This window comes from Vicugna pacos, chromosome 2 (assembly GCF_048564905.1).
Source record: "Vicugna pacos chromosome 2, VicPac4, whole genome shotgun sequence".
NCBI classification, from domain to species: Eukaryota; Metazoa; Chordata; class Mammalia; order Artiodactyla; family Camelidae; genus Vicugna; species Vicugna pacos.
In genome coordinates, this window is record NC_132988.1 from 14,260,273 (window position 1) to 14,280,230 (window position 19,958).

General features: G+C 32.9%; 1 protein-coding gene across 4 annotated transcripts in view; it reads left to right on the forward strand.

Annotated features, from left to right (window-relative positions):
• LRBA (LPS responsive beige-like anchor protein) overlaps positions 1-19,958 on the forward strand; it is a 623,871-nt gene that overhangs the window by 202,175 nt on the left and 401,738 nt on the right. For all 4 annotated transcript variants that reach the window (XM_072975847.1, XM_072975846.1, XM_072975849.1 and 1 more), the window contains one exon: positions 3,205-3,269. In XM_072975847.1, the coding sequence (XP_072831948.1) occupies positions 3,205-3,269 (65 nt within the window). The remainder of the gene's footprint in view (positions 1-3,204; positions 3,270-19,958) is intronic.

Here is a 19,958-nt window from a genome sequence, read left to right on the forward strand (position 1 = left end):
TTTGGGAATTATTTTTAAAATTTAGGTAAATTCATGTACTGCATTCAAGAGACTAAAATATGTTGTAGGAGATTATCATACTGAAAACTGTCAAGTTCATTTTAAGGAATTTAGAGTTGTATTAAAGTAGTACAAATTAATATATAGCACATTTATTGGTGCCATTTTTCTCTGTATTTGTTTGTTGTTGCTAGGGAGGGATGGAATTAATTTAGTTAATGAAGTCTTTCCCCACCCCACAACCGAAGTTTAGTGGACTTTTGGAAAATTGGTGTAACTGTTTATTTAATAGATTTCACTAATAGCTACTATCTCTGTTATTATTGTTGTATGACTTAAGAGCATTAGTAAGCTGAGTTTATTTTAGTAAAAATTGACTAGTCAACAATTATGGCCTTAGGAAGTGACAGCCAATTAAATACAGCTTAGAACAGGTATGAAATTATTGACTCAGTTGTGTTTTGAGTCCTTCCTCTCCAAAGTGCTGAAATGTGTTGTAAAATTACTTAGTTGCATTAGTGGTTGGATTTGAGGCTTTTAACGTGTTTTTCATCAATACCTCTGGGAAAAGAATAACCAAGACCTTAAATGTGTGGCACATTTTGCATCACTATATAATTGTAAATACTGTGATGAAATATTGAAATGATCATGAAAGATGATAACCATTAAGCTTTTCTTTCAACTATTAAAACTCACTAAAGGTTATATTGAGCTGTGGTTTCTGAAATTGTTTAGACTAACACCTTCTTCAATAATTGTCTCAGAAGTGGAGAAAAATGCTGTAGGATAGTATGAATCTTTTTAGTTTTGGCAACTTCCTTAAGTATTGTAGATAATCTTTGATATCTTTGAAAATTATGAGATTTCTGTAGCAATACCCAAAGTGTAAGTAAGATCTATATTTTTACTTCATTTCTCATTTTGTCTCATTTTAAAAACATTAGTGAAAAAGTTTTATTTCAGGTGATTAGATAGCTGTTATTATAAATTAACAAATATGAGTTAATAAATGATGCCTGGGAAAACAAGAATCCAATGTATTAGCAGTAAAAAAAAATGTGTTTCTGAGCTTTTGTAAAAAATTGGACTCTTCCTGTTCTATGTGTACCTTCTTGTTTAATTTGTTTTTAATTAAAAAAAAAGATATGTTGTGTGACATACCAAGTTAAGTTGAAGTCATAAAATTTTTAGATGGTTTTTTTATACATATACTAATTTTAACTAGTTTTCTATCACTTAGATCATGCTGTTTAAAATCTTTGTGAAATTTAATTGTATACTTTCTCATTTTACATTATAAGTAAAAGTCCGTTTGTATACATAAATGAAGACAAAATTCAAATGATGTTTACCTGTAGTTAAAATTTGAGTCTCTCCACAGTGATCTGTTTTACCATGTGGAATTTTGAGTTTGTATACTTTATATAATAAAAATACCCACTTGTTGTAATTTTAGATCAGACAAAAAGGATTTGAGGAAAATAATATTAATAAATACTTTTGAAAATAAAATGTATGATCTAGACAATTATATATAATAAGATAACCTCTTGCCTTTCTTCCTAATTTTTTTTCCTAGCAAGAAAGGTAACTATTTTCTTTTTACTGAAGTTAATTTCCCTTTTGAGATTTTCCCTTCAAGTAAGTGATCTAAATGGAAACTCAGTCAGTTTAAGGTCTTGGCTCCCCACACTCTGGTGCTGTATCAGATTTCCAGGCGGCTTGCTGAGGGTGACGCGTCGGGTGTTCCAGATGAGGACTGAGCATGCGCTTCTGTTCCTCGACTAGGGCATCCCTTTAGGTGTCACCGTCTGGTTTGACTCCCTGCTGTCTGTCAGCAGAGGTCACAGCTGTGTTATCCTCATCCTCTCAGAGCCTCAACTACTTGTACATCTTTCTAGGATAATTTTCTGACCCTTCCTAGGACACAGGATACTTCAAGGCTGTTTTAGGCCCATCTGCAAATGTCTGACAGACTTTATATCTAATTTCCCTTCTACTGTATATATTCTGCTAGTATGTTCATACTGATACATTCATGATACAGAACCTATAAGAAAATTATGGCAAATAGCAGTTTGAGTCCTGAAAGCCACCTTGGTTTTTCAAAGCATGAAAGAAAGTAATACCAAATTTGGAATAAAAAGGAGAAAATAGAAGAGATAGAATAAGGCTTTAAAAAAAAAAAGAATCTGTCTGACATGGAGCAGTGCTCGGGGGTGACATAACATGGGTTTGAAGCTCTTTAAGAGCTTTGATACCTTTAAGGCATTATTGAGTAGTGTTTATGGTCGCAATAGTAAGGTTGCAGACATTGTCTTTTGTTTTGAGTTTTATAAAAGAACCAAAATGCATTAGTTGAGGGATATTTATAGATAGAATATAAGGGCTCTTTAGTTGTAAGGAACATAAAGATTTTGTTTGTATGTCTAGTTATGTTAAAAAATAGACAAACACATACATGGATACATTGGCATTTCTCAAATCCAGTTACATTTCAATTCATGTGGCCCGGCCTTATGGGATTAATTCTTATTTTATGTATGTTTTGAAATGAAGGTTAAAAAAATTTGTTTGTATATACTCTATTGGTTGATTTCCTTTGAAGGCTTTTTACTGGATAACTTATTCATAAAGAATATATTAATAGATTTATACCATCCTTTACTAATTCAAAGGTCTAGTGAGCTATAGTTTCCCACTGAAAAATGGTCTAGTCAAATTCACTGATGTTTCTTGTCTTTTTCTCAGTCATTAATCATCGATTTTTGTAGAATGTGTGTTATTTATTAAGTTTATGAAGCTACTTAATTCTGTCTTCCCCTCATTTAGGGTGATGCATCTCTTAAAGAAACAAAAACAAAACCTCTGTCCTTGGTCTGCCTTGTTCTCTTTCTTTCCAACTGTTTCAGTTAAATCAGTTATATGTAATGGTGTAGAACTAAAAGGATAAGATTAAGTATAGATAGGCTCATTTAGTTCATCTAGAATCAAATTGTTGCTGATGTATTTAGCTTACTTCTCAATGTCAACTATTCTTGTGTTCACGGCGCTGCATTGGGTAGGGCCGCGTGTTTAACACAGCTTTTCCATTAAGAGCTCAGGTGCGAAATTGATGTGGGTGATGTTTTTCCTAATTGTTGTTTTAAAGAAATAACCTACTGAGTGAAATTTGTTCAGCTATTTTCTCCTGTTTTTTAGGAGTGGCAGAATTCTATTCAGAAGAATGCTGGCCTTGCTTTTATTGAACTTGTCAATGAAGGAAGGTAATCTATTTTATATTTATTTTATTTATATTTTACTTTAAAATGTTATTGTATTTTTCCATTGGAACTGATATTTTTGGTACTGTATTGTTTTGCAGTTAGTGACATAGTGGAGCTTAGGTATTAATTATAGATATTTCAGTATTTTAATTTCATTGTTCTTTTTTATTGTTGTGCTCTTAATGATAAAATCTGTTCTTTATTTTTCAGTAAGACCGAGTTGTGCAAAAGTAAACTGATGGTTTTATTAGCAGATTTAAGGAAGATTGATACTTTTTTGGACTTTTAGAAAATTCTATTGTATTTGAAAAGCCAATAGACTAATATATCTGTGTTATCTCTCTTGTGTCATGCCTGGTCATAAGGGAAGAAAAATTCAAGGAAAGAAAATTCAGTAGTAGGAAAGAAAATGAAGTACTGAGATATAAAAGAAAGATACAAGGGAGAAAATAAATGTAAGAAAGTGAGAGAATTAAAAGTAAATTGAGGAAATGAAGAGTGGTCTACTTTGTATCTATTTTGTGGCAGTTGATTTTGGATTACTTGAACTGAAGACTCAAGGTATTGATTAAAATGTGTGATTGGCTGCCACTGGAAACAGCATTCTGAGCAAAATTATTGTTTAAGAATGTTTCTTTATAATGTTCTGACTAGTGTTGGGAGATCAACACTGTCACCATAAAAATTATTTGAACTAGTAACTAGGAATTCAACCTCTGTTTCATTAATGATACATAAAGGGAGAAAAGGATATTGATAACTTTATGTAATCATAAATACTACTAAAATTATTCCACTCAGCAAATAATTATAGGTGCTTACAGACTAGTATTGAGAACAAAAAAATAAATTTTCAGTTATAATGCCATATGCTAATTTCTGTGCTAGAAGTATTTAAGCATAGATTACTAAAGTCGGAATGAGAAAAAAAGAGAAAGACTCCACAATTTAGTATGGTAGAATTAGGCAAAACTTCTCCAGAGAATATGATTCTTGAGATGTATTTTCAAGGATGAGTAGAATTTGTTATGAAGACTTTGAGAAAGTGGGGATTATGGATATATGGGAGGACATGTCTGTGAAAAGCATTCCAAATAGAGGGGATAGAAGATCTGACAACACTGTGATATGGGAAGGTGTGTATGAGTGTGTGTGTGCATGTGTTTGTGTGTGAATTTATGAAGTAGAATTGGGCATCTGGATCATAAGAAGCCTAGTGTGGTATATTTGAACTTTCAGCTGAAGGCAGTCAGAAACCTTGAAAGATTTTAAGAAAGGAATATCATTATGACATTGATTTCTGGAAAGATAACTGGCAGTGATGTTTTGGATGAGTTGAAGGAGAGGAGATCTGATTGAAATCAAGAACAACAGCAAGGCCATTGCAGTGATCTATGTATGAGAAACAGAGCTAAACTGTAGTCTGGAGTCTGGCAAGTGGTAGGAAATCAATAAATATTTCTCAATGAGTGCATGACTAATAATTCAGTCTTACTTTCAGAAAAAATTTCAAAGTGCTTATTCATCAAGAAAAATAAATAGCTCTTTGGCTGAATTTCAACACTGAAGTATTGGATGCTTTTAAAGTTTATATATAGAAAGAGAGTTAGGCAGTGAGCATTGCTGATCAAATGTACTTACTCTACTTAATGCGATACACTGATTAACACTAGTTCTTTTTGAAAAAAAAAACTTTTGAAAACTTTTTGAAATTTTTGAAAAAAAATATGTGAAAGGTGGTAAGTACTTTGGAAAAAGATAATGGGAAGCAGGTTGAGGGCAGTGGAGATGTTTGAAAGATATATAAAGGTTTGATACGGTCTCTAGTTTAAATAGAGTGGTTAGATTAGAAGTCACAGAAAAGTGACATGTAAGCAAGCATTTGAAGGATTTGAAGGAGTGAACCATAAGGCATATGGGGGAAGAGCATTCCAGTCTTAGGGAACAGGCAGTATACAGATGAAAGCTTCCTTGGTATATTTGAGGAATGAGGCCAGTATAGCAAGAACAAAGTGATCAAAATGGAGAGAAATGGAAAATGATGTCAGAGACATAGGGCAAGATTTTGTGTAGAGCCTTTACCATTCTGTAGGAAATAACAATCCTTGCAGGATTTTGTGTAGATCAGGGAGACAGTTTGCATTATGTATTAAAAAGTTGTTTGGCTGATGCATATAGGAATTTAAGGATGGAAGCAAAAAGATCAATTAGAGAACTATTGAAGTAATCCTAGTTAGACATGATGATGACATGCACTAGGGCAGTAGCAGTAGAAGAGGTGAGCAGTAGCAGTATTATGAATTTATTTTGAAGATAGAGCCAATAGCATTTACTAATGGATTGGATGTGGATTGTGAGAGAAAGCTAGGAGTTAGGTATTACTCTGAAGATTTTTGGCCTGTGTACCTGAAAAGATTATGTTTCTATCAACCAGGATGGGGAAGGCCGTGGATAAAGCAGTTATTGGGGAAGATCAGGTGTTCAGTTTTAGAGATACTGATTTTTTCAGTCTCTAGAAGACATCCAAGTAGTGATGTTAAATAGACAGTGGTGAGTTATTTCTCCAGATTAGAGGTATAAGCTTGAGTGTTACAAGCATATAAGTGGTAGATACTATCTTGAGACTAGAGGACATCCTTAAGGTGATAGGATGACAACTGAGATTTGACCACAGATTCAGTTGTGGTTTCTGACTTGGATAGGAGTAGTTTGGGGAGAGTGGTGTGGAAACAAGCTTATCTGCAGTGGATTTAGAAAAGAAGAGAATGAGAGAAGAGGAACTAGAGAATGTGTATTAAAAATTCTTTAGAGGAGTATTGCTACAAAGAGGGAGCAAAAATAAAATGGAGTGGTAGCTTGTGGGGGGAAACAGTCACAGGAATTAGAGTTTTAAAAAATGAGAGCAAAACAACACAGTTTCATGATAATGAGTGAGGAAATGGGTATAGGAGAGAGATAGGTGAGAATTTCTGGACTGATGTTTTTGGGCTGATTAGAGAGTGGATGAATTTATATACAGACTGGGTGGGGAAGAGTTGTTGCCTTTAAAGACAGCATGAATGTATCATTTATGGTAACATGGGAGGAGTCAAACTTTTATGCAGGGAAGTGATTGTAATCATAGACCACAAGACTATAATTATTAAGCTAGGTAAAGAGGAGAGTGAATGTAAAAAAAAAAATGATAGGAGGGATGACTTGGAGCTCTAAGGAGTGTTACAGTTGTGATAGTAGAATGAGTGAGCTGTAGCCTCGAGAGGTAGCAGTTAGAGAGTGAAATGAGTAGAACCAAGGCCATGTAGTTATTGGAGATGATGACGTCTGGCACATGACCATGCAATAAGTGGCTGAAGTAGGATGGAAGACAAGACCAGAGAAGGAGAGGAGTTAAGGGAACTGACAGATCAGGATCTTGTTCATCTTTGAATCTCTTTTGAAGACTGTTATCACTTACCATGCTTCATCATTGCTGTCTCTATGTGTCCCCAAGTAATTCCCATTTATTTTTAAGTGATTTTTGTTTTTAGATCACTGTTACTTTCTCCAACGCTTCTTATAATAATTCCTGGTGATTTCATCCATATTACAGCATGTATCAGAATTTTGTTCCCTTTTATTGATTAATAGTATTGCATTGTATGGATATATCACATTTTGTTTTGTCCCTTCAGCCATCAGTAATCATTTGGGTTGCTTTCTGTTTTTGGCTATTATAAATAATGCTGCCATGATTATTTGTGTACAAGGTTTTGTGTGGACATTGTGGACATATGTTTTCATTTCTTTTGGGTAAATACCTGAAAGTAGAATTTCTGGGTTCAGTGGGAAGTCTGCGTTTAACCTTTTAAAACTGCTAAAAAAAAAATTGGGAAGATCCTACAAATAGAGTAAAACCCTAGACCCTTGGTAGTGCTTGGTGGTGTTTTTCTTGCATGGAGCTCTTTGAACTTCTAGGATGTGTAGAATTAGCTTTTCATAAAAATTTTCAGTCATTATTTCTGCATAAACTTTTTCTGTGCTTGTTTATCTTGACTCTTCTTTTGGACTCCCATTACACATAAGTTGGTAGTTTGATGTTATCTTGTCATCTTCAGTCTTTTTCTCTTCATTCTTCAGTTGATAAATTCTGTTGCTATATCTGCAAGTTCACTGATTTCATTTTATCTTCTGCCATCTCAGATTTGCTGGTGAGTCCACTTGGAAGTTGTTTTTTGGTTTTTGGCTTTGTTGATTATTTTTTAACAGAATTTCCATTTGGTTCTTTTTAACAGATTATGATTATTTATATTCACTGTGTAGTTATTGTCATTACATTTGGACTTCGTAGCCTTTGACTAATAAATACCTCCCACTTTACCTCTCACAGCCCTTGATTACCACATTATTCTCTCTGCTTCTAAAAGTTTTGACTATTTTAGCTCCCATATATAAGTAGCATCATAGAGTATCTGTCCTATGTTTGACTTATTTCACTTAATGTAATGTTCTCCAGGTTTATCTGAATTGCTGCATGGAAGCAACCATAATATCCATAGACAGCTGAATAGATAAAGGAACTGTGGTATATACATATAATGGATTTTTTAAAAAATGACCATTTAATATAGAAATTTTAGATTCCAGGTTTTCTACTTTATATCTATGAGTTTTTGTTAATTGCTTTTACTTGTTGATTTTTTTTAAAACATATTTTCTTGTTGATTTTTTCTTTTTTGGGGGGGTTATGTTTTCTTCTCTATTCCTTTTGTTTTTTCATTAAGACTATTTTTTTCTTAAGAATAGTTTTAGATTCACAGCAAAATTGAGGGGAAGTTACAGAAATTTTTCACATATGAAAATATGTCCCTGCCCTCACACATGTGTAGCCTCCCCTGTTGTCAGCATAACCACCAGAGAGGTGTATTTGTTAAAACTGATGAACCTGTGTTGATGTATCATAATCACTCAAAGTCCATAGTTTACATTATGGCTCACTCTTGATGTACATTCTGTGGGTTTAGAAAAATGTTTATGGCATGTATCCATCCTTAGGCTATTATATTATTTTCAATATGCCAAAAATCTTCTGTGCTCTGCCTCTTTATCACTTACCCCAACCTCCTCCCACACACTGGCAACCACTACTCTTTTTACTGTCTCCACAGTTTTACCTTTTCCAGAAAGTCACAGTTTTGCCTTTTCCAGAAAATCATACAGTATGTAACTTTTTCAGTTTGGATCTTTCACTTACTAATACATACTTACAGTTATGCATGACTTTTAATGGATTGATAGCTCATTTCTTTATAACACTGAATAATATTTTGTTGTCTAAATGTACTGTGGCTTACTTATCCACTCACTTACTGAAGGACATCTTGGTTGCTTATAAGTTTTGGCAGTTATGAATAAAGCTTTTATAAACATCCAGGTACATGTTTTTGTGTGGAAATAAGTTTTAAGCCTTTTTTGGTAAATACCAAGGAGTGTGATTGCTGGGTTTTATAGAAAGAGTATGTTTGGTTTTGAAAGAAACTGGTAAGCCGTCCTCCACATTGACTGTATCATTATGCATTCACACCAGCAATGAACGAGAGTTCCTATTGCTCCATATCCTCACCAGTATTCGGTGTTGTCAGTGTTTCAGATTTTGGCTATTGTGATAGGTGTGTATTGGTATCTTATTATTGTTTTAATTTGCATTTCCCTGATAACATATGATGTGAAACATATTTTCATTTGCTAAATTCCCATCTGTATATCTTCTTTGGTGAGGTGTCTGTTCAGGGCTTTGACACATTTTTTAATGAGGTTGTTTGTTTTTTTTATTAATGAATTTTAAGAGTTCTTTGTAGTTTAGGTAACAGTCATTTTTCAGATGTGTCTTTTGTAAATATTTTCTCCCAGTCTGTGTCTTGTCTTCTAATTTTCTTGACATTGTCTTTTGCAGAGCAGTAGTTTTCAACTTTAGTGAAGTCCAGCTGATCAATTATTTACTTTTTGGATCATGTTTTTGGTTGTGTATCTGAAAAGTCACTACCATACCCAAGGTTATCTAGCTTTTGTCTTGTGTTATCTTTTAGAATTTTTATGGTTTTTCATTTTCAGTTTATGTCTGTTACCCATTTTGAGTAAATTTTTGAAAAGCCTGGAAGGTCTATGTCTAAATTAATTTTTTTCACATGTAGATGTCCAGTTGTTGCAGCATTATTTATTAAAAACACTGTGATTAGTCCATTGTATATTGTTTTTGCTCTTTCTTTGTCAAAGATCAGCTGACTGTATTTATGTGAATCTATTTGTAGGTTCTCAGTTTTGTCCCATCAATCTGTTTGTCTGTTTTTTTTTAACCAGTTCCACACTGTCTTGATTACTGTAGCTTTAGAGTAAGACTTGAAATTGGGTAACCTCAGTCTTCCACCTTTGTTCTTCTCCTTCAGTATTACATTGGCTATTCTGGACATTTTGGTGCTCCATATAAACTGTAAAATTGTTTTGTCAATACCAGTAAACTAGCGTGCTTGAATTTTGAATTGTATTGCATTGAATCCACAGACCAAAATGGGACCAGCTGACATCTTGACGGTATTGAGTCTTCCTATCTATAAGCATGGAATATTTCTCCATGTATTTAATTTTTTATTTCATTTGCCTGAGTTTTATACTTTCATATAGATATTGTACATATTTTGTTAGATTTATACTTAAAGTATTTTTTGAGGGGGATGCTAATATAAATGGTATTTTTTATTTCAAATTTCACTTGTTCAGTGCTGGTATATAGGTAGCAATTGACTTTTGTATATTAACCTCATATCCTGCAATCTTGACATAATCACTTATTATTTCCAGGAGGAATTCATTTTTTGTCAGTTGTTTTGGTTTTTCTACATAGATGATCATGTCATCTGTGAGCAAAGACCTTCTTTTGTCTTCCTTCCCAGTCTTCATACATTTTATTTCCTTTTCTTTTCATATTGCTTTAGCTCAGACTTCACGTGTGATGTTGAAAAAGAGTGGTAAGAGAGGACATCCTTTTCCTTATCTTGTCTTTTCCTTATCTTAATGGGAAATTTTCTAGTTTCTCAACATTAAGAATAGTGTTAGCTTTTGGCCTTTTTGTATATATTTTTTATCAAGTTGAGAAAGTTTCCCTCTGTTCTTAGTTTACTGAAAGATTTTGTTATGAATGGGCATTGGATTTTGTCAAATGCTTTTTCTGTATCTATTGATATGACCACATGACTTTTCTTTTTGGCGTATTTATGTATGGTGGATTACACTAATGGACTTTGGAATGCTGAGCCAGGTCTGCATAACTGGGATAATTCTTGCTTAGTTGTGTTGTATAATTCTTTTCATAATTGTTGGATTTGGTTTTGTTTGTTGATTTTTAAAAGTTACTTGCTTGGGCTTAATATGCAGAATTTGTCTCTCATGTGGTACAGTGCTCTTAATGTTGCTGCTTAGCTTTTTCAAGAATCTTCTTATTTTTCTTAGTCTGGCTTTTAAGGGGTTGCCCCTTTTCTCCATAGCTTTGAGATCAATGAATAATGATAAGAAGTCTTTCTGAAACCTTTGACCGTGTATGGCCAGTAAATCTGGGTTTGGCTTGATGGACAAAATTTAAATTTGTGGTAGTTTTTATTCCTAGCTTTTGCTTCCCATTGATCTTTTTCAAGTCTGCACTGTATGTGTGCCCAGGGACCCAGACAGCCATGGATGTGTGAAATTCTTACTAAGTTATCTAACATATATATGTATATTTAATATGGCTACTTCATTTTTAGGGTCTCTCTCTTTAATTTCTGGTTTATTCTCTGATCTTCTGCTCACCCTAACTACAAATATAATCTCAGTCTAGGATAGCTATTGGCTTTTCCAGTTTTCAGCTTGGGATGCATTTTCTTCATTTTCTGTCCTCTTTTCCAAATCTGGTTAGCCGTCTCTGGCAGTGAGGTTGCTGGTTCCATCGGCAGCCGTAGACTGATGGAACAACACACTTCTGGTGTTTGGGTGGTACATTCCGAGAAAAGATTGCCACGGACTCCATTTGTTCTTACTCAGTGGTTAGCAAATTTTTCTAAGATTATTATTGATTTTTTTTGTTTGCCTTGATCAGTTTTCAGTACCCTGAAATGATTGTTATTTGTCAGTTCTATGCTTGTTTTTGTGGGAGAGGATTTGTTGACCTTTTTATTTCACCATAGCTGGAAGATCCACCCCCAGCTCTTTACATGTCTGGTTCATTCTGATTTAAGGCCCAATTCAGATGTCACCTTGTCAGAGAAGTCTTCCTTGAAACCTGTTACGCAGGTTACTTTTACCTCATTTCTTAAAATATGTTTCCCTGCATTTTTTATTCTACTCCCATATTTATCTTCGTTATCCCTTGTAAAGTGTATGTTTTGTGAGGGCAGTGCCCCTGTCTTGCTTTTGGTTGTATCCTGGGCTCCAAGTGAAGTGCCTTGCCAATTCAGTAAATATTTGTGTTTAATTGATAAGATATTTTCTCTATAAGTACATTGCTTTTATAGTTTGATTTCAATTATTAATATGTTTTATGTAAATAGTATTTCTTAAACAGAAATTCATTTTATACAATCTTGGTAATAGTCAAGTGATGTTATTTTGAAGATTATTACCCAGAGAAAAGAAAATACATATATATAAAATAAATATTTTACATTAAAATTTTTCTGTATTTTGTGAAGTAATTAATTTCATGTTCTTCTCAAATATTTTATCCGGAAGAGCTGATTGTTATTCTTATTGAGGAAACAATTATTTGAGTAACTTATTTGGTTTTTATATCAGCTGTGATTAGAGACTTTATAGTACCTTTTCCCTGATTTCTTATATGTGCTTATCTTTAACTGTTTGGATTTATTAGCCTACTTTGTTTAGAAATTGTTTTCTTTACTTCTGTGCTGAGCCTATAGAAAGTATTTAGCCTTTGTCTTCTAAGTAAATGTTAGAAATAAACGGTAGTATAAAGAGAACTAACATTCATTCGTGAAATATTGGTAGTATTTGAAATTTTCATTATCTCTTTCTTCAGAGGGTAGAATACATTTTAAAGGAACAATTTAGAAAATTATTTTTCTAAATCAGTGGATTTGACTTTCCTTTTATAAATATTTAATATATTGAGGTTAAATGCGTTTACATAGCAGTGGACGTATTTGTGAAGCATTTGTAGTGTTCAGCTACTGGACTTAATCCCAGGGGCAAGAAGAATAGGTGGTAATAAGGGTTTTCTTTTTATGCAGAGGCCAACCTTTTTTTTTTTCTTTTTCCTTTTTATTTCTTTCTTATTATGTAAGTCTGACCCGCCTTGACCTCATTTATAGAGTAGCTGCTATAAATTTGGTCCTTGATTAATGTTTTATTAGTGTAAATAACATGTAGACCTTTACAGACTGAGACTACAGCATAGGGTTTATCAGACTTGATGGGTACTATTAGCAAATCAATTACTTAGGGTCAGACATAAGTAATTGTTGTTTGGAAGAAATGTTTCTCTTAACTTACCTATTTAATTGATGAAATACTTTCTTTGTGAATACATTGTTTTGATAGTTTTGAGTTCAGTTATTGATATTTTTCTTGTAAACAACATTCCTATAAAAATAATCAGTAATCACTGACATAATCAAGTGATACTTCTTTGACAATTTTTACCAAGACAAGTAAAATGTATAAACTAAAAAGATTTAAGTTTAAAAAAATTAAATTTCCAACATTCTGTGAGTAAGAACATTGTTTATGGATATTTTGTGATATATTTAATTATTATTTTCATCACCATTATCTCAGTTTACTTTTTAAATATGCAAATAACTGAACTAAAGAGTTTCGTTCTGAAAGACACAGGTTTCTTTAAATAGTTTAAAGTTCGTTAGACAATCTTCAAGCTTTCTTACAGAATGTTCTGTGATGCTGTGGCACCACATTAGTAGGAAATAGAAACGTCTGTTCTAAATTCAAGTGTGGTAGGTATATAACATTATGTTATATAGGGCTTTGGTTGGTTTATTTGTAAACTTCATTTCTTTTTATATAAGTTGCTTTTTCCTTCACCTTAAAAATTTATTTAATTGAAAAATAAATTTAATTAAACTAATTCCAGTAGAATTGTTGCTTACATTTTTAAATTAAATTCTTTGTCAGTAAACCTTAAAAAAATTTTTTCAAATTTGGATAAAGGGGTTTAGATTTCATATTTTGCATTCTTCTTATTCCTGTATTCCTTAATGGTTTTGTTTATATCTTTTCTAAAAACGTTAGTATTTCAGTATGGTGGGTTTTAATTTTGCCAGAAGAAACAGATCCAGCTGCTAGGTAGCCACCATTCTTCTTGCCAGCCTTTCTGCCATCCATCCAACAAATATTTTTTAGAGTATTTTAGGCCCCTGATGTTGTTCTAAACAGCTGTGATTACGGTAGGTGCTCTATGAACGTGACAAAGTCTTGTAACTTCGCTTGTTTGACTTGTGTTAGAAGGAGCAATGTAATTGATAAATATTGATAATCCTTGATATTTTATATTTTTAGGTGATCCTATTTTTGTTATACTCTGAAATTTTGAAAAATCAGTACAAATTCACTACAAGTAAAATTTTTATAGCTTAAAATGTCAAGGGATCCTGTCTTTGTTACATAATTTCTTAATTTGTATCATTTGTATTTTAAAGTAAAAAACAGACATGTTTCCATTGGCTGATCAAAGTTTTAAAATTTTTGATGTTAAAAATCAGGAAAGTGGTAGACTGTGGAACCTAGTTTCAAGGAACAATGTTAGTTAAACATTCTAAGATTAAATTCTCATCTTAATTTCTATAACTTGTTAAATATACAACTACATATAAGATGACCTATGCTTACAGTGTTAGTTTTAGTTTATTAAAAATACATTTTGAGAACTTCCATAGCCTCCTAGGATTTTACTCTTAAATCTGCTACTGTGATTCTCGTTTCCCCATCCTTGAAAAGTACAGAAAGGGTAGATTATCCTACATACTGTTGGGCACATTGCTTAATTATCCTCTGGGGATAGTCAGTATCTGCTTATTACAGCAATAATTCAGACTTGTATCCGAATATGTAAATAGCCCTCATAAAAGACATAATGTTTCTACTACTAATATACTTGTCTGTCTCTTCAAAATTCAACTGCTTAGATTGCACTTCTGCTTTCTGAACATTCATTTAGTAGCTTCAGCATTTTCCTTCACTCCAAATGTCACAGATTCCTTCCTAATAAATGTCTGTGGAATAAGTGGGTAGAAGAATGAATGTAAGGGAAGTGAAGAGAGAGAAGGAAGGAAAGCAGAGAGGGCAAAACACATTTCATTTTATTCTGACCTACTTGGCCAGTATCTGGGTTATATTTTGGTAGAAGACAGAAATTTTTTTTTCACTTAAGTAAACATTGTGCCTAGGATGTAGTCTTATCCGAACTGAACAAAGACATAACCTAAATCAAAGTAGAATTCATCTCTTGAAAACTCTGGAGTGTTTCTTAAAGAGCCATGTGCTTTCTGGTTAAATTTTAAAATTAAATATGTGCTGAGGTGCTTTATAGAAAAACTCCAGTTCAGCATTATAAACAGTTGTTTGGATATGATCTCATTTTTGGGGTGGAGTAAGACGTCAGTGTTTCAAAGATTTGTTGAGAGACTTTCATCTCTAGTGTGGATTGAATAGATGTAGAAGTTTCTGTGGGTTGTTTAGAAACGATGTGCTGGTCCCTCTTTTTTAGGGATTAGGTTAGTTAAATTAATGTTTATTATTTTTGAAAGTTTAATGGCTTATCAGTGAAGACTAGAGTTTTCTCCCCTTAATTAGGATAAATACATTTTTCTTATTTCATTTCTTCATGTGTTTGGTTTAAAACAGTGATATGGCCAAATTATTTTTCACTTCTATTTTTCTCTTAATTTCAGTTTTCTATGGTTAGTTTTTAGGCTTGCTTCCTTGTGATTGATGTAAAACAATGATACTTCATTTAATTTGTGTTTTTCATCCCCTAAAACTGCTAAATTCCAGGTTTAAGGGCTTTAAAAGTATTTGGCATTGTATTTGAGCTTTCTCAGCAAGGCCAAAGTATGTTGCTTATGGAAAAAAGGTGGTATGGATTCAGCATGCCTGTAGAATATGCTTATATGTGTACAGAAGTTTCATAAACTTACGCATTTTAAAAAACATTTATATATAAATGGAATCAATTACTGTATTAAGTGAGAATAAATATAGCCAAAAGGGAGGCAAATTACAGGTGGACGAAGAAGGAAAGAAAGCATTTTGAGTAGGGTTAAATGAAAATAAAAATGAAAATAGAGTCAGCTCTCTTCGTTTGTTCGAAATATATTTATGTGTGCCTCCTATGTGCTGGTCCACGTTCTGGGCTCTGGGGATTCGGCAATGGACAGAATAGACATCCCTACCCTCTTCTGCTGTAGACAGTAAAGAAATTTAAAATATTCGTATTAGGTCAGAAAGTGATTAGTGCTATGAGAAAATTAAAACGCGGAGAGAAATAGAATAGGTACAATGTGGGGCAGAGGACATTGCAGTTTTAAAAAAGGTGGTCATTGGTTTCCTATGAAATGATAAGCAAATGCAACAAGCGGCAGAGACAGAGGCAGTTACTGGAAAAATAGAAGATGGCAGTAACAGAGAAATCCTAAACTGGATTCCAAGTGAGGAGTAAACAGAGTGGTTTTGTTCATTGTTTTTACTTTTTTGTATAAAGCTGTCTTCTCTCCCTCTTTATATATACATTCTTGAGAATAAATTCTTTCCTAGTCCTAAGAATTTGTTTCATCTAAAGTATGCCAGCTTGCAACCACCCTTCTGCTTCTATTCTAGCCTCCCTGCTATCATGAGTTACTGTTTTACAATGCTCAGCTAGGAATTATTGTGCAAAATAAGTTTGGAAAAGTAGAATGATATTAGGCAGTGACATTTATGTTAAATTTGAGATTTATATTAAATTACTGAATTCTTATATTTTCAGGAAGAAATAATTTTACGGAGTATTTGCTCTGCCCTTCTAATTTTAGTAAAGTGGATGGATACATTGTAGTCTTCCTGATAAAGAGTCTTAACTTCCGGAAATGGGTACCACCTCGGCTGGTTCTAAACTGAGAAGGGTCTAGATTGGCTTTGAATATATATGAAGCCTATTAAAGAATACTGAAACGTTTGGTTAAAAATACTCTTTTGTTGGTTGTCGGTCAGTTGTTTCTAAGGCTTCAGGCTTGTGTATTGTATGATATTAGAGTCTTTGCAGCTCTTACTCAAAGTTGTTACCTGAGCTTTACCTCAGAAAGGAGTAGAGAGAGAGATCAGTTTAAGGATTTTTGTGACACTGAAAGATTGAATATGCCATGTATGGGTGTGGGCGGGGAGAGATGTGAGCAAAACGACAGTTACGTGGAGAGTTAGGTAATAATTCTACAGTATAAGAATAAAGACTATGTTAATAAATGGAAATACAGTCTGAGAAGTGAGGTTTTATCAGTTGTGATATTGCTGAAGGAAGACTTTGGAAACAATTTTTCTCTTTCAGATTTGGTTTGTGAGTATTCTCTATAGTCAATTCTAAAGAAATTACAATGTTAGAAGGATTGCGAATTCAGAAACGTTTCTTCCATATTCTGAGTTGTTAGGGTGCAGAAAAGTGGTAACTTCCCTTTCCCATCAGTGGTGAAGATGTTTAGTAGAGAAAATCTGACAGTTCCTACTAATGGGGGTCACAGAAAGCCCAGGAAACAGCAGTAATATTGGAAAACTCTTGGTGAAAATGTGTGTATGTGCTTACCCAAGGTCTAGACTAGTATAATCAGATGTGGACAATGGGCTGTAATGTAGTTACGGGAGATGGTTGTCATCATTACTGTTATTTATTGAGCTGCTAGCGAGAATCTTTCCTAGTTGGTCACTTGATAGGGCTGTTTGTTTCCTAAGGCTGACACAAGCATTTTTTTTCTCTTTGCTCTGTAGATATAAATTATACAGTTTTTCTTCTTAATATTAAAATATGTGAATGATTTTGTGCTTTACATTTAGAGATTTAATTTACTATACAGAAAACCTGCTATTTTGAGGCTGCTCGTTATAATTAAAAATTTAATTTATCTGTAATTCTTTGTTAGAAAGAATAGTTTTCACAGCTGGTAGATAAAATTACAGTTTTTAAATACTATATAATTTGTATATTTAGGTAAATATGCACATAGGTGGAAAATTTTGTACAAAAGTATTTTTTTTACTCATTTAGATAACTTATCACTTAATCTGTAAAGTCATCTTTATATTGTCTTAATCTGTGTTTTTGTCTTTTCTTTATATCCAAAGAAACATAACTATTATAAAATATATAAAATATAAATAGTTATATTTCTTTGGATATAAAGAAAATGTCATATTTGTGTGTCTAACTTAAATGGGAAGCATGTAGTCAGAGCATTCTGAAATATTGGATTTTAAAAGCATTTTGTGAATTATGAAGAAAAAATGTATATGCGTTCTTACTTATTTGAAAGTATTATTAAATACTTTATGTACATCCTAATCACATTTTAATATTTTAAATAAATAAATTTAGATAGTTATAGTTTATATTATGCAGTGAAAATGTTTCAAACTTAAATTTCTGATATAATTGTATAACTAAAAAGCTGTAGCGTTTTGCTTTTAATTACCTACATAAATTTAGGTACTTGAGAATATTTACTTTAAAACATTACCACAGACTATCCATTTATCAAATAATGGTTGAGTACAGCCTACCTGAACAGTACCTCTTAGTTGCTATGGTTGATTTGAAAAAGAAGAATAAGTAAAAGACATACTTTCTTGATCAGTTGTGGTCTGATAGGGTAAATGGAAGAATATACATAACAATCAAATAGAATTTTTATGATACTATATAAACAAGTATAATATAGGTATAAGATTGATGTAAAATAAAAGCCTTTATGGGATAGAAATGCACAATATTCCTTGGAAGGAAATAGGATTGGATTGAATCTTAATGAAAATTAAAATTTCGGATATAAAGAAAAGACAAAAAAAATAGAATGGGAGTGGTTTAGGCACTCATTGTAATTCATTTAGTACCTATTCATTGATTGTATTTCATGCGCCAGGCCCTGTTGTGGAGTCCGAGGATGTAGCTGTGAATAAGACTCTACAGTCTTGGAGGAGAAGACAAATAATACACAAGTTAATGAACAGATAGTAATAAATGCTTGGAAGGAAACAAAGCAGGATAATGTTATAAGAATGAAGAGGGGAAAGTTTATAGGGCAGCCAATATAGAATGTTTAGAGATTTGTGAAGAAGTGACACTTGATTTGAATGAAGAGAAGTAGCCATCCAGATCTAGATCACAACATTTTAAGGTAGGGAATACCAAGAACAAAGGCCTTGAGGTGAGAATGATGTTAATAAATTATTTGAACAAAAAAAAAGCCAGAGTGGGCTGAAGCAAAATGAGAAAGGGAGAGAGTGAGGTTTGAAAGTGTCAAAGGTATTCAGATATCAGATCACACAGGCCCCTGTAAGCCATGGTAAGAAATTTGGTTTTAACCATGAGTAGTAAGAATACATCGAAGAGTTTTAAACAGAGGAATGGCATGGTATGACTTAGGGTTTTATATTTTTGTCTTGTTGTTTAACGGTGATATTTAACTGAAGTGTTTATTTTTAAAGTTTTAGTTTACTTATTTTTAACTGTGGTGAAATGCACATAATATAAAACTTACCACCTTAACCATTTTAAAGTGTGCAGTTGGGTGGCATTAAGTACATTCACATTGTTGTGCAAACCATCATCAACATTCATCTCCAGAACTCATTTCATCTTGCTTAACTGGAACTCTTTATTCATTAAGTAATTACCCATTCCTCCCTCCCCGCCAGCCCCTGGCAACCACCACTGTACTTTCTGTCTTGATGAACGTAACTGCTCTAGGCATCTCATACTAGTGGAATCATACAGTACTTGTCCTTTGATGTATGGCTTTTTTCACTTAGCTTAATGTCTTCACAGTTCCTCCATGTTGTAGGATGCTTTAGACTTTCCTTCCTTTTTAAGGCTGAGTAATATTCCATCATATTTATATACCACATTTTATTTAATCTATTCACACATTAATGGACACTGAGTTGCTTCCACTTTTGGTTTTTGTGAATCATGCTGCTAGTCCCTGCTTTCTATTCTTTTGGCCATATACACAGAAGTGGAATTGCTAGATCATATGACACATGTAAGAATAAGATTCATGCAAAATATGGATCATATTTTAATATTTTGAGGAACTACCATACTGCTTTCTTTATGGCTGCACAATTTTACATTCCCATTCATAGTGCACAAGGGTTTCAATTTCTCCATATCCTTGCTAGCACTAATTTTCTGTTTCTTTTTTTTTTTTAATGTTAGCCATCCCAATGAGTGTGAGGTGTAGTATCTCACTGCGGTTTTCATTTGAATTTTCTTAATTATTGGTGATGTTTAGCCTCTTTTTTTGTGCTTATTAGCTATTTGTATATCTTGAATAGCTATTCAATACTTTGCCAAGTGTTGAACTGGGTTGTTTATTTTTGTTGTTACTGAGTTGCAAGAGTTCTTTATATATTTTGGATTTTAATGCCTTAACAGGCATATGATTTGCAAATATTTTCTACCATTCTGTG